Consider the following 14893-nt stretch of genomic DNA (forward strand, 5'->3'; position numbering starts at 1 on the left):
ATATTTCTCTCTAAGAAAAACATGTTTAAGTAGGAGGTAATTATCGACAAGCCAAAAAATTGGTGAAACCTACTTTAAATCATTTCTGTAAAAGTTGTTATTTATCGATAATTTTAGGTAGAGATGTTGTTTAAAGACATATATTATGATAGGCAACTAACAACCGACGGCTTGCAGTCACAAAAGTGCACCTCTGAACACTGTGAGCGTAAAACAATTGACTTACCACCTCTGTGTTTGATATACTCTGGACTTAACACTGCGGTTTTCTCAAGCCGACTCTCTATCTCTTTTGTGTCCTGCCCATTCTCTGCACAAACAATCAGCTCTAATAAGTCAGTCTGCCAGGTCTTTCTCAGAAGCTCTTTAAAATCTGTGTAACCTTTAGCACCTTTGGATCTTACGTTTTTCAATATCGTTTCATTCTTATCAGTTGGGTCCTTACCCTGTAACATTGTATTTTATCAATAAGATTCACAATTGTTTTATTTTTATATAAATTTAATGTTGATAACAATTCCAATACGTTCGGTATGCGTTCAATTTGTGATTCTATGGTAAGAATAGATATTTTTTAAAATCACTTTTTTGAAATAGCTTATGCGGAAATGATTATTTTTTTATCAAGAATACCATAAATGTAAGTTCAAATCATGATCTAAGATTATTCCTCGAATGCCTCAGCTTTTATACTTCAAATATAACAATTTACAATATAAAATAAAAATTCACCATTGTCACAAATTCATAAAATACTGACAATTGAATAAAATAAACTAAACTGTACTGGTATTTAAAATATTTTATATCGTACCTTGATATTCTTTCTGTCTGCAACGGTGAGTAATTCAAAGTCTGTTTCACAATCAATAATAGGATCAGGATGCAAATACTTCTTGACTGCCACATAATTCCTTATTATGGCTTTACGGAAAAGCTCATTTTCACAAGACTCTGCCATCTCCAGCTTTCTTAAATATAGAATTATAATCATCATTAACTTATTAAACAATCTACATATAGTACAGTTTGGTTTGCTTGGCACTATGGTTAGTGTATTAAAGATATATCGCCTTACAGTTGATTTCTTTAGCGATACAAATATATAAAATACTCATAATAAATAAAATATGGAGAAATATTGTTGAAAGAAAATGCATATTGTCACATTTTGTATTTTCATTGTAAAACATTGTTGTTTTTTTAATTTCATCGGAACGTATACATTTATTCAATATTTTCACTGATGTTTTACCGGACTACTTTCGGCTAAATACACAATATTTAAGGAAAAGTCTATCAAAGTTTAATGTTAAAATATAAAGAGAACAATTATGATATGATATCATATATTAATAATGGCTACCGCCACACATGAAATATTTATTTTCATACCTTTCGATGAAATAAATCCTTTATTTATACTTTAAAAAATCTTAAATATCCCCTTTATTTTTCAATTCTGTAAACCGTATAGGATTCGTCCGTATATTGTAACGTACTTGTGTCACCCAGTTCAGGGACGCTCTGTTTTCTGTTTCAATAAACGTCATTAAATATTGCATATATATACATTGTACTTATAACAAAAACTGCGGCGCATGGGTGTAATTAAGCCATTTAATGAAAACGATATTACACTAGTGTAATAACACTTTGACATGACGTCATTTGTGTCAATATGATTTTACTCAATTTGTTCAATAAATTAAGTATTAAACCTACACTCATTCAATATCCTCTATTTAGTTTACTTACTCACACAATATTAAAACATGGTTTCATTATTAAACAACACTCTGTTACTGCTCGTGTTTAAGGATTCATAAAACAAACAGCACTTTGATATAGTTTAGGATTATTTTTCGCTGCTTAAATGAGTTATATATTTTGTTAGATTTAACAAAACCACTATTTAAAATGCAAACAGAACGTTTCGTCCCAAAACCAAATCGATTTAGGTGCAAAAATTGTTTTAGTTCGGCCGAGTATCTTTCTTTTAATGATGTACTTTTATAGTTCCCGAAAAGTTACACATTTTGTGAATGATCTAAACAATCTATATCTTTTTTTCTTTTTGGCAATAAGTACAGTTAAGATGTATATTATTTTGTATGGAAGTCAAAAATATGTTGCTCTTTGATTATGTGTATGTTGTGGTTTAAGTTGGATTGGTATGAAATGTAACTAGCAAGAAATGAGTGTCAACCGTCACGTGCAGTCGTTCTTCTTTATATTGCGAATCGCCTTCTAATGTAATTTAAATAGCATTGAATTTACAGCAAGAAGAATTAGTCTTGATTATCAATTCAGTGATTCCTATGTTAAATTGTTAAAACAACACCCCATTCAATATCATTTACATGATGAGCAGAAAAAAATCTTATCTATAATAATGAGACGTTTATAAACTTTCAACAAGTTACAGATTTCAGTGATCTCTTACTCTATATGTACATACATGATAAAACCTATTGCAAATTTCTATTTAACTTTTGATTTTTGGAATAATTTCATTCATCTTTATATTTTAATTGCTTGAAGAGGGGTCTTGGGAAGGGGATACAATTTATATACCCGGCTAAGCGCTCTACACCTATAGTTAAATCATATTGCTTCTTCTGTTTTATGTTTGGCTTTTAGTATCAATTTTACTGTCATTTGAGCCATTGTTCTATATTTTTCGCCAATGCTACTCAACCATTCTTCTCTATTAATAGATAAAACATACAAGCCAACACGTTAATCGATGAAGATATCATATTTCTGTTTTGCCTAATTACAAGTAGTACTTTGTAAATATAATGATTTTAAAGTCGGTTATTAAATATGCGTGAATTAGACCTTGCAACATTGATCAATTCAAAATTGATTTCTTTGATCATTTTGTTTAATATTTTTACTTCATCTGTTTTCTGTTTTTTAAAAATCTAAGTTTATATAGCAGTCGATCTGCTGACAGCTAATTTGATATGCAAATTGTATTTATAGAATTAACACGAGTACACGAGTCGGTACAGATATCATAGTTTAGTTTTGTTTCGCTGCAAGTAGTTTTTACTTCGATTGTTGGCTCCTTTAGCCGAGAAGAAACAAGTCTTTCCATCACATTTTTATTGCGTCTTTGGCCGAAATAAACAAACTAAACGATATATTATAGTTTTGTTGACAATGCTATTTTTTATATTTTACAGATTATAGGTTGATGTTTTTTCTTTAATTGCTCCTGATATTACTTTCATCCTGCAATGTCCAATGCTTATATTCTAATCATAAATATGATACAACAGCTAGAATTGTCACACTGTGTTATGTAAAAATCTATACATGTCTTAAGACAGATATATCCATAAAATGAATATATAACATCGTTTTGAAAATGGCAAAATTTTGTGTAATTCAAGAACAAAGTACAGTCCGAACAAAGTACTTGCGTAAAATATCTTTATCTCAGAAATTTATTAAAATCTGTGAATATCTTATCGAATATGACCAATTTGAATAAAGAGATGAATAAGTTCTTGGGATGCGTTGACTATTGCAGGTCAGGTATAATTGGTCTTTTCTTTTTTGTATAAAAATTGCCAGTTGTTTATATGACACTATATATTTAATTTGAAACCACCTATACTGTGTAGTTATATACTATATATTGACAAAGAGACTTTGCAGCAATTATAAATAGTTTGAATATGAAATTCGAGCAAAATATATGTTTAAAATAATGTAAATGCTTTATAATAAAGCGAAAATCAGTCTTTCAATGTTTATTGATATTGTACGTTCATGATTATCACTTCATGCACATAACTATGATAGTAAGTGTTGACCCTAGCCCTTACCTATTACTTTGGCAAAAGAAAATATAATATTCATGATCAATTGCCTGTTTTGAGACAGCCAGACAGCTCATTGCAAATCGATACAAAACGTACAACAGAAAACATTCATAGCTCAAATAATGTTGAGAGAAAAAAATAAACACGAATTTGTAACAGAGTTACCAACGCCCCCCGCCTCAGGGAAGTTTTATATGAAGTATAAATTTTGCTATTTCAAAAGATTGAGGAATGGATCTCAGGACTTTAAGTCCACAATTATGATCAATGCTAGATCTGCAAATGCAACAATAAATTCATTAAAGAAACACGGAATTTAAAATTCTATCATGTTAAGCTTTGACCTTTAAGTGTGACTTTGACCTTGGAGACAGGGCACAGGTGTTGTGCATGACATGTGCAAGTATTTTAAAAATCCTTTGCTCTATGAACAAGATATAGATCGGACACAAAATATTCCCTATAACAGACTATGTTTATCCTTGAACTTTAAGTGTGACCCAGGAGACAGGAAACCATGGCTTGCGTCTGACATATCGTCTTATTATTGTGAATGTTTGTGCCAAATATTTTTAAAATCCTTTGATCTATGAAGAAGTTACAGATATGACCCAACATATACCATATAACAGACTCTGTTAACATTTGACCTCTGAGTGTGACCTTGACCTTGGAGGTAGGGTGCAGGTGTTGTACTTGACATATTGACTTTATTATTGTGACTATTTGTGCCAAGTTATTTCAAAATCCCTTGAACTATGAAGAAGTTCTAGATCAGACACAAATTATACCTTTTCAAAGATTATGTTAATATTTTAACTTTAAGTGTGACCTTGACCTTGAAGGTAGGGATGCAGGTATTGTGCATGACACATCGAATTATTTTAGTGACTAATAAATTTTGTGCAAAGTATTTTCAAAATCCTTTGATCTATGAAAAAGTTATGTCCGGACACAAAATATACCCTTTAACAGACTATGTTAATCTTTAACCTCCAAGTGTGACCTTAACCTTGGAGGTAGGTCACCGGTTTTGCTCATGACACATCCTCTCATTATTGTGAACAATTGTGGCAAGTATTTACATAATCCCTTCAAAACAAAGAAAGTTATTGACCAGACACGACATATACCCTAAAATAGACAATGTTGACCGTAAATGAGCAAGCGCGACCTTGATCTTGGAGGTAGGGGTCTGGTTGTTGAGCATGACACATTGTTTTGTTATAACAAACATGTATGCCAAGTTATTTCAAATTCCTTTGATAAATGACAAAGTTATTAATTGGACACGAAAGTGTGAAGGACGGACGGACGGAAGGACGGACGGACAGACGGACGGAGCCTATTTCTATATCCCCTTTTGTGGGATACAAATGCGGGGACAAACAAAAACACTCAAGAACATAGACCTTCGCCGTAATAATCTTGTTACGCGTAGGACATTTTGAAACTATAAAACCGCAATTTATCGTATTGCGCTATAACGCCCTCTATTGCATTTACAGTAAAAAGTATGCAATTGACGATTAATAAAACCAGAAAATAATATGAAAAGTACCTTGCCTTATTTTATAGATGTTTTAAGATTTGTATTGAAATTTAAAATGTAATAAAGGCACCATTCACTAAATGTAAACATATATTTTAAAGTATAGTTTTGAAATGTCATAACGTAATTTTATGAAAACATCGGTATCACAAGACATTTTCAGTCTTGATAAGTGAACGTTTATAATTATTTGATTGAATCCGATTATTTATTCTGTTTAATTTTGGAAGAAGATATAAGTTCAAGTGTAAATAATGATAATATTATTCTTATACTACTTTTATTTGCAGATGATATGGTTATTCTTTTGAAGATTCAAAATGAAATTAAGACTAGTCTGAGTATTACAAATTATTGAGTACAAAACGCATAACAAAGTTATGATATTTCGTTTACAAATAACGAGAGGTTCGAGGATAATGGGACTATTTTGATAGTATCGAATGTTTTATAAGTTAAATGTCAAAAATATAAATGAAAACTCGGATCTGTGCTAAATTATTCAAGTGAAAAATTGGGATTTACAAAACAAAAGCAATCGAAAGAATTCCCCTTAAATTATGTAAGAATATGTTTCAAGTTTAAATGTCTACTCATAACGTAGCAGTTTATGGTGAATTGGATCGATATCATTTGTATATTTCGAGATATATTAAAATACATAAATGTTGGTTCAAACTTAATAGTACAGATAACATAATTTTTAATCCTTAATTTGGGTCTCAAAGGTAAAAAAAATAGTGCCTGAAAATGAAAATAGTTACGTTTTAAATAATCCACCCTGTGTTAAAGAAAAACCCTTTGTAAGTATTTTTGAAAATAAGATTGTTTCTTGCCAGGTTGGTATAGTAACAAGTCAGGTAGCACAATGTTAGATTTAAAGAAAAAAATGAATATGAAAGGTATCTTGGTCAATTAAATTTTGATTTAAAAGGACATATTAAGTAACCTAAGAGTGTTAATTCATTCATTACGAGTACAAACAAACAGGTACTGAATTAATAGATTATCCAGAAATGTGAACGTGTGTCTTTTCTGTGAAACAAGAGTCATCGATGACGAATTTAACTTTAAATTTAAATGTCCTTCTTTTAATGATATAAACGGACCCCTAAAGTGACATTTTCTACATTTTTTCCCAGGACTTAATTCGTGTTTACGAAATATTAATTCGTAATTACGAAATATTAATTTATTTTTTACGAAATAAAAATTCGTTTTACGAAATATAAATTCGTTATTAAAAAATAATTAATTTGTTTTACGAATTTCAAATATGAATTCGTAATTACGAAATGATATTTTTTTTACGAAATATTATTTCGTTTTTTACGAAATATTAATTCGTAATTACGAAATAACAATTCGTTTTTACGAAATAATATTTCGTTTCCAAGTTACCATGAACAGTCATGATACCTTCATTCAGTAATGAGGACTGCAAGCAAAATCATATACTTTAGCAAGAAGCCTGACAAAGTGTCTGAAGTGAAGGTCATTTCGAGCGTGACATAGAACCTTGAAACGTCACAATCAAAAGGAGTCATTTACAAGCCTGGATCAACATTACCAAATATAACGATTATATGCTTAATGGCTGTCAAGTAATTTTATTTGAGTGAACAGGTTTTTTAAATGAGAAATCATTTTCAATTAAAAACATTATCTTTTCCCCCTTTTTCAAAAACGTATTCCCAATAGCTGGCAGGTTCTAGTTTCCGGGACAATTAATCTTTTCTGACATGTTTCTTTTAAAAAACTAACGACAATAGTATTACTTTCTTTTATCAAACATATTAGTAAAACAAAAAGGGGCCGGCTTCCAGACTTTCACTTAAAATATATTTCCTTCAAATTGATGTATTGGCGCCATGCGATCATAAAAACTCTAAAAATAAAGATAGTAAATGTCTTAGGTATCAAGTTATTGAGCTAAAAATAAAGGCTATTGTGCATATTGTGATTCCGTTTCATCACAAGATTTATTTCGTAAAACGAAATATTAATTCGTTATTACGAAATATTAATTCGATTTTACGAAATATTTTTTCGTAATTACGAAATAATATAAAAATATTTCTATTTTACGAATTAATATTTCGTAATTACGAAATAATATTTCGTGAAAACGAATTAAGATTTCGTAAATACAGATTAATATTTCGTTTTTACGAATTAATATTTCGTAATTACGAAACATATTTCGTTTTTACGAACTAATATTTCGTTTTTATGAATTTATATTTCGTAATTACTAAAAAATATTTCGTTAAAGCGAATTAATATTTCGTAATAACGAATTGTTATTTCGTAAAAATGAATTAATATTTCGTAAAAACGAATTAAGTCTTAGAGAAAAAAATGTGAAAATGTCATCTTTGGGGCTCCGTAGATATCCGACGGGTATATATTGATCGAAACTATCATATAAAGCCAAACATTAACTTATTGAATTGTTAAATTGCAAGGAAAAGATACACTTGTTAAAATGTGGTGTAAATTCAGTAAGATAGCTTTAAATCGTAGAAATGAATGAGTCAAGATATTTAATCAAAATATTTCTCTTAATGACTCATTGCTGAATATAATATTTGTTTTTTTTAATAAAAAGTGTGTGGCTACAATTGTTTGCTGTAAATATGTTATTTATGTTCACGATGTATATGTTATACAGGTGAAACAAGTGAAAAAAGTGTTCTGTTGTGTTCTCTTATTCAATAAACTACGGTCTATTTACATGAAATAAAATTTACATGCCAAAGAAGAGATCGTGATAAATATAAGAAACTTCATTTAATGTATTCAATATGTCAACTGGATTAAATTGGATATTTCCTTATCACATTTATAATGACCTTATACACATGTACTTGTTATTATAATTATAATATATTAATTGTTTATATGTTAAATATATTAAAAATATTGAACGGTTTTACAACATATCGTGCGTCAGTGATAATTAAGAATTTGTGCATGAATAAAAATTGTAAACGTTTTCAAATGAAAATTCAGTTTTCGGATAACAATCAATAAATATAGGGGGTAGATACATAAAAACATATGTTCAAAAAACAAGGCATGGAACTGATCACTCCTGTGAATTTTGGGAAAAAATCCCGCAAGCAGTTTGACCTTTAAAGCCGGACACTATTTTATTCATTTATAGCTCTGACTGCCATTTTGTGTAGCAAAGCGGAAAATGTCGGCAATATTCACAACTAAGGATGTTACTGATCACTCCTGGAATGTTTCTTTGGAATCCGCCAGCAGTTTGACCTGTGAAAGACGGACAATATTTGTTTCTTTATTTTAGCTCTGGTGGTCATTTTGTGCGGCGGAGAGGAACGTGCTGGTCATATGCACAACTAGGGATGGTATTGATAACTCCTGACAATTTCATTGAAATTCAACCAGCAGTCTGGCTTGTGAAAGCCGGACAAGATTTGTTTAGCTCTGCAATCAAGCAGAACGTATGGGCGATAAGGAACTACGGATGGTATTGATAACTTCTGTGAAGTAATATCGAAATCCCGCCAAAGTTTTGACCTGTGAAAGCTTTTTTTTAAATGCGTTTATTTAAGGTCGCCACCAGAAAGTCCATATGGGCGACCATACACTCAAGTCGGGCCATCTTAAAGCGTCCCGCCGAGATTTTTTCGTCGATTTTTTTCCAGCTTTTATTTGTAGAGGAAGACCCAAGGTGCCCCTCCGGGCATTATGTCAAGCACTAGCGGGTACCTGGGTAGAACCACTGAGCCAGCTGGATGGCTTCCTCACATGAAAGATTTCGACCCGAGTGAGGATCAAACCTACAGCGGTAAAGGACCTGTGATATCAAGTCAGCGACCTTAACCACTCGGCCACGGAAAGCTGGACAAGATTTTCCTTTTTATAACTCTGGCGGTCATTTTGGTGCAGCGAAGCAGAACGTGCACTTGATATGAACATCAAACTATGATATTGATCACACCTGTGAAGTTTCGTCGAAATCCTGCGAGGAGTTTGACCTGCAAAAGCTGGACGAAGTTTTTTTTAAAAACATTTATAGCTCTTGCAGCTATATTGTGCAACGAAGTAGAATGTTTCTAAGATATGCACGACTACGTAGAGTACTAATCACTTCTGTGAAGTAATGTCGAAATCCCGTCAGCGGTTCGACTTATGAAAGCTGGAGAAGATTTTCGTCTCATAACTCTGGAGGTCTTTTTGTGCAACGAAGCAGAACGAGCCCGTGATATGCCAAACATGTAGGGTACTGATTACTTATAAAATACTCCATTGAAATTTGTTTAGTTTGACATGTGAAAGCCTGACAAGATCTTTCTTTTTTCATCTCTAGCGGCCAATTTATGCAGCAAAACAGAACGTGCAGGCGATATACACAACTTAGAATGGTACTGTTCTCTCCTGTCTTGTTTCATTGAAATTCCATCAGCAGTTTGACCTGATGTGTCTATATTGAGTTCTGGTGGCTATTTTATTTTGTGCACAAGTAGGGGTTGGACTGGTCGATCCTTTGAAGTTTGGTTGAAATCCCCCAGGGGGGTGGCCTGTGAAAGCCGGACAGGCTTTTTCTATTGATAGCTGTATCGGCCATTTTTGTGCATAAAATAAATGTGGATCATGCCTCCGATATACACAACTATGTATGGTTTTGATCACTCCTGTGAAGTTTTATTAGAATCCCACCGGCAGTTTGCCTGTGAAAAAAGGACAATTTTTTCTTCTTTTTATAATCCTGGAACCTATTATCGATATTGATAAGAGTTCCAAAACAGTTTGATCAGTGAAAGCTTAATGCAGATGGACAGACATAGTGCGAAGGCAAAAACAATATACAATGATTATTGTATAAAAGCAATAAAATACTATAATTTTACCTGTTTTCTCACTCTCTCTTGTCTGTTAAAATGTCATTATGTAGGATTTTAAACTGATGTAACAAATAACACATTTCACCACCTCCTCTTTGATCTAAGTTTTATCATAAATTTGAAATAGTCCTTATCGCTTAATAGTTGTACATCTTTACGACTTATTTATAAAGCAGTATTATAAAAACCCTTGTTTAATGACACTGTCTCCCGGATCGAAAAATGATCGTTTTAACCATAGACACGATTTAAAGTATATTTTTTCACCATGTCCTTATCTGTATTACGCTTTTAATGTCCACCAATAGCAAGCACGGTTATTAATATATAAATTTAATATCTCTCACAGCATATAGCTCACAGTGTAAACTTGTTTAACTCGTGTTTATTTTTTTATGATTTTATAGATTTACAAGTTGCGTGTTTATGGCATATGCGTTTTTATTTATATATCATTTTATATTACATATGTTAAACTAATCACGGCAATGATGACTTTAAACATGCATAAAGTCAGTTTTCTGTACGTTCACGCAGCCGTTTAAGGTATAACGAACTATTCTTGCGTGCAAACTCCAAAATTTGTGAGCTTTTGTTCAAAGGTAAAATAAAATCAAATTTGTTATTTGAAAATATAGATTATTGCTACATAGCCGTTTTGTAAGTATGAAATAAACATGTTTTAACTTAACAAAAATATATATTTTTGCTAAAATCCTACAAACTGTAAGTGGACACACTATAAATATACATTGTCAGATAGGACTACCAAAACTTGACCTGCATTAAGGAACGCAGAATCCCATTCAAATTTTGTACATTCTTTTATTTAAGTAAGACATATTCAGTTAGAATTTTATAAATTTCAATTAATCTCTGCAATAAAAGTATGTTACTCAAAGATGAGCATAGACTATCTTTTTTACATCGATCATTAGATAAATTCTATAAAATGCGTGTTATCATGTTTATTGTTACAACGGTGAATCGTCTCGTATAATATGTAATATAATATTATATCTTTTTGTTATGTCAATTTGTTATAATATCTGTAATCATACTTTTCTTATACAATACCTTTATCAATAAATCGTTTTTTCCCCATAGTTTTCCGGTCGATTGCAGGTCTCTTTTCAGTTTGACTGCCTGCAACTTTACAGGTAAAAGTGAATATAAAAAGAGTTTTCATTGTTCATTTTAAAATTACAAAAATAAATCTGGGGATCCAATTGGCCATTCTAAAATAAACTGTATAGGATAGTTCTAAAATAAAATATACAGGATAGTTTCTCACTTTTCCAGATAATTTGCTCAGATATTAGAAACTGAGTTCACTTACCGAAATACGAAAGGTTTGTTTATAAAATCAAACATCTTAAAGTGTTTGAGTTTTCGAGATTCATAATCCTACAAGAAATTTAATGTCATTGTTATGTAAGCTACATTGTATGCTAATATTTCTAAATGACTTTGCATGGAAAACTAAGAACTATGCAAGTTAACGAGTTTAACTCGGCCGAGTATCTTTTTTAAAGATACTTCTAGTTCTCATGTTAATTCATCATATTCTTCCGTCGTAACATGATACACATTACACGCCTAATGTTATTTTCATAATTTCTTACATTTTTCGTTTTATTGTAGACCATTTTAAGGACAAAATACCATACATAACAAGGTAGTTATAACAGAGAAAAGACTGTCTAAAACGGCAGAATAGATAATGTTCAAGGCCCGGTTCGGATGAGTTTAATCAGGGACGGTAGTTGTTAGTCATCATGATAAAGGCGACGATCATGTAATGTTAAGAATTGAATTGAATTGTTAGTGCAAGCCACTGTGTACGCTTTCTATTGTAGGTGAATCCATGACACGACAAAATCCCCCCCTCAAAAATTATTCGTGGGCCATTAACGAGATTGCAATGGGCAAACATAGTAAGACGGGATCAGAAACAAAATTTTGAAACATATATTTCACAGACAAGACGTCTAAGGATCTTTTGTAAAGCAGGCATCGTATCTCAAAAGTTATCACACAGTGTTTAATAAGAGTGAATACTGAGAACAGATTTGAAAGCGTGCCTTAAAGCTTATTGCTTTCTACACAATCGAACTTAAAGAAAGTATGTATAAACCAAATGTTATAGATGAAGCAGGTCCTAAAATGGTCGGAAATTGTAATTATTAATAGGAAATAGATGTTACAAGGTTGTTAGATAGTTGTTTCAACTTTGTTCCTCGCGATATCACTATGGTGATTGAAATGTTAAAGGAATAAATATGTACACAATTTGATTATGAAAACAGATCTATAATAATTTTATAATTAAGTTCTACAAAAGCTATGCTTTCTGCTCTCAAGATGACCAAATTTTCTTTCGAAAATCAGGCCATGCGGTTTGCTAATATAACGATATAACAATCATTGTCTGTCGTTAACGATGTTTATGCCCCTGAATGCAATTACATGTTTATCAATCAGCAGACACTGTTGTATTCGGTTGAAAGTGGACGTGGACATATTGTGAAATTGGAATAATTGTTTAAATATGGACAATTCCTGTAAAGACAATTTTAACTTACTTTTGTGATGTTGCATTCTAGTCACATAATTGGTTATATTACTGATACAACATCATTTTATCTTTTTGTCGTCGATTCTTGTATCCGTATCACATTGTGTGTATGGTGTTTTATTAACAATACATTGTACAGCAAAAACACTTATAGAAGCATAAATATCCCATATTAAATATTACCTTACAAAAATTATAATGTTAACTTCATATAAACTCATTTGTTTTTAAACTGTTTATTATTTTTGTCTTATTCTTTCAAATGATAACAACATACTGTGTAAATGAAACGATGATATCCTTTTCTTATTAATATATAAAATTGAGTTTTAAAGGTAACGTAAATTACAAAAAAAAATGTATCTATAAACATTTTTGGTGAGTGTTATTCACATAAATAAATATAGTTATCTGGCATTTATGTCTCATTTAATGGATCACTCTGTTGGAGGCTATTTTGGATGTCTTGTTGACTATCTCAAATATGGAGTTTTGAAATAGTTTCAATCAAAAGGCCCTAATATTTTAAAATCTATAAAAAATCCAATTGTGAATACAAACGGATATTTTTGTCATTTCATTCTGATAACGTCCTTGTAAGGAATGGTATGCAAAAAAGTCGGTTATCTCCTTCATTTTAAATATAATCTAGCAGGTCATACCCTTCAACAAGGACCCATTTTTAAATCTCGGATGACAAACGTGTCAATTTATCATGTTAATTAAAGCTAAACTGCGATAAAGGATAAACTATGTTCTTTTATAAGTCTGCTCAATAAAATCACTGTTTGTAGTTCGGATGCGGGGGGTTATATCACGAAGGTGTAGCCAAAGTGAAATAATGATGCGCACCCGGACGAAAAACAGTGATTTCATCTAGCGATAAGATCACAGAATTGTAATCATTATCAAGATAGTGATTGTATGTTATGATATTAATGAAAATGTATCATGCCGATACATGTTAAACATCCTTAAAGCCAACAATTGGTTTTGAAACGCTTTAAATTGATCAAAGACTACCGATATTTGTTTGTTTGAGATGCGACATCAGATTTTTCAGTCGTTAATTTAGAACATTTCCACTCGTTTCTACATGTATAAAGCTACTGATAAATTACACTTTAAACAAAATCGCTGATTTTTTTTTATCTTATGGCCGAAAATAAATACGTATCCTTTGTTTGTATAAACTTTAAGCACTTTTGCAAAACAAGATAACAGAAAAACAAAACAGAAAAACATAGTTTTCATTTTTTTTTTCAATTATAAAGCAGTGTCTATGTTTAAACTATTCTATCGACCGTTTACCTTGACTAACATTTGTTTTCCAGTACAGTTGTTATTCTAATGAGAAGAGCATCCTTGTAACGGTTAGATACCATACTAGATTTTTTTTGTTAAATGACATAAACAATATATGTTCTTATGTGTTCAACGTCATATCTGCTGCAGTTTCCAACCGAAAAAACGCCATTTACATCACAAATATATAGGTCCTTTCCAATGAATAAATATACAAACAGTAAATAAAAAACTGAAATATTTGTATATTGACACATTGTGACTTCTTTAAAAAAAAAAGAACTTACTTCTAAGTGTTTTTATTTTTGTCATATTTAGACTGCATTTCATTGATGTCCTTTACATATACATTAGTTAAAATCTATCTTTTCAAAATTATAATAATTTTAGATTGTCTTTTTATATTATTCAAGAATATTTCCACAAATACTCTAGCATAAAATAAGTATAAAATGATACATCACTTTTTGTAATACAAATTATGGCATACGAATGGAACTCACACATACAAGAACATTGTATCTCATAAAAAATACATTAATTCTCATCTGAATAAGTATAAAATATGGCATGGTTGAATCATTAATGAAACAATATAGGAAGCTATGATAAGCATATTGAAATTGTTTTTTAATGTTAAACGAAGGTTATTTTAAAATGTTACAAAGTTTTCTCGTCTAAAGAAATTAATTTGTTGTTCTCTGGAAATACATACATTCACGTTTTGAAAAAAAAATAACCA

General features: G+C 30.9%; 1 protein-coding gene across 1 annotated transcript; it reads right to left on the reverse strand.

Moving 5' to 3' along the window:
- Positions 1-143: 143 nt before the first annotated feature.
- Positions 144-10468, reverse strand: LOC132759468 (uncharacterized). Its single transcript, XM_060751236.1, has 3 exons — positions 10275-10468; positions 815-971; positions 144-446 (listed from the first exon to the last, which is right to left on the reverse strand). Exons 2-3 carry the CDS (start codon positions 959-961, stop codon positions 144-146), a joined length of 450 nt encoding a protein of 149 aa, XP_060607219.1. The 5' UTR covers positions 962-971; positions 10275-10468.
- Positions 10469-14893: the final 4425 nt, after the last annotated feature.

The sequence above is a fragment of the Ruditapes philippinarum genome, unplaced genomic scaffold (genome assembly GCF_026571515.1).
Source record: "Ruditapes philippinarum isolate M1 unplaced genomic scaffold, ASM2657151v2 ctg12372_1_1_1_1, whole genome shotgun sequence".
Lineage (NCBI taxonomy): Eukaryota > Metazoa > Mollusca > Bivalvia > Venerida > Veneridae > Ruditapes > Ruditapes philippinarum.

Coding starts and splice junctions, on each gene's coding strand:
- LOC132759468 (XM_060751236.1), bottom strand. CDS start 961: ATGGCAGAGTCTTGTGAAAATGAGCTTTTCCGTAAAGCCATAATAAGG. Junction 447..814: donor CAGACAGAAAGAATATCAAG/GTACGATATAAA, acceptor ACAATGTTACAG/GGTAAGGACCCAACTGATAA.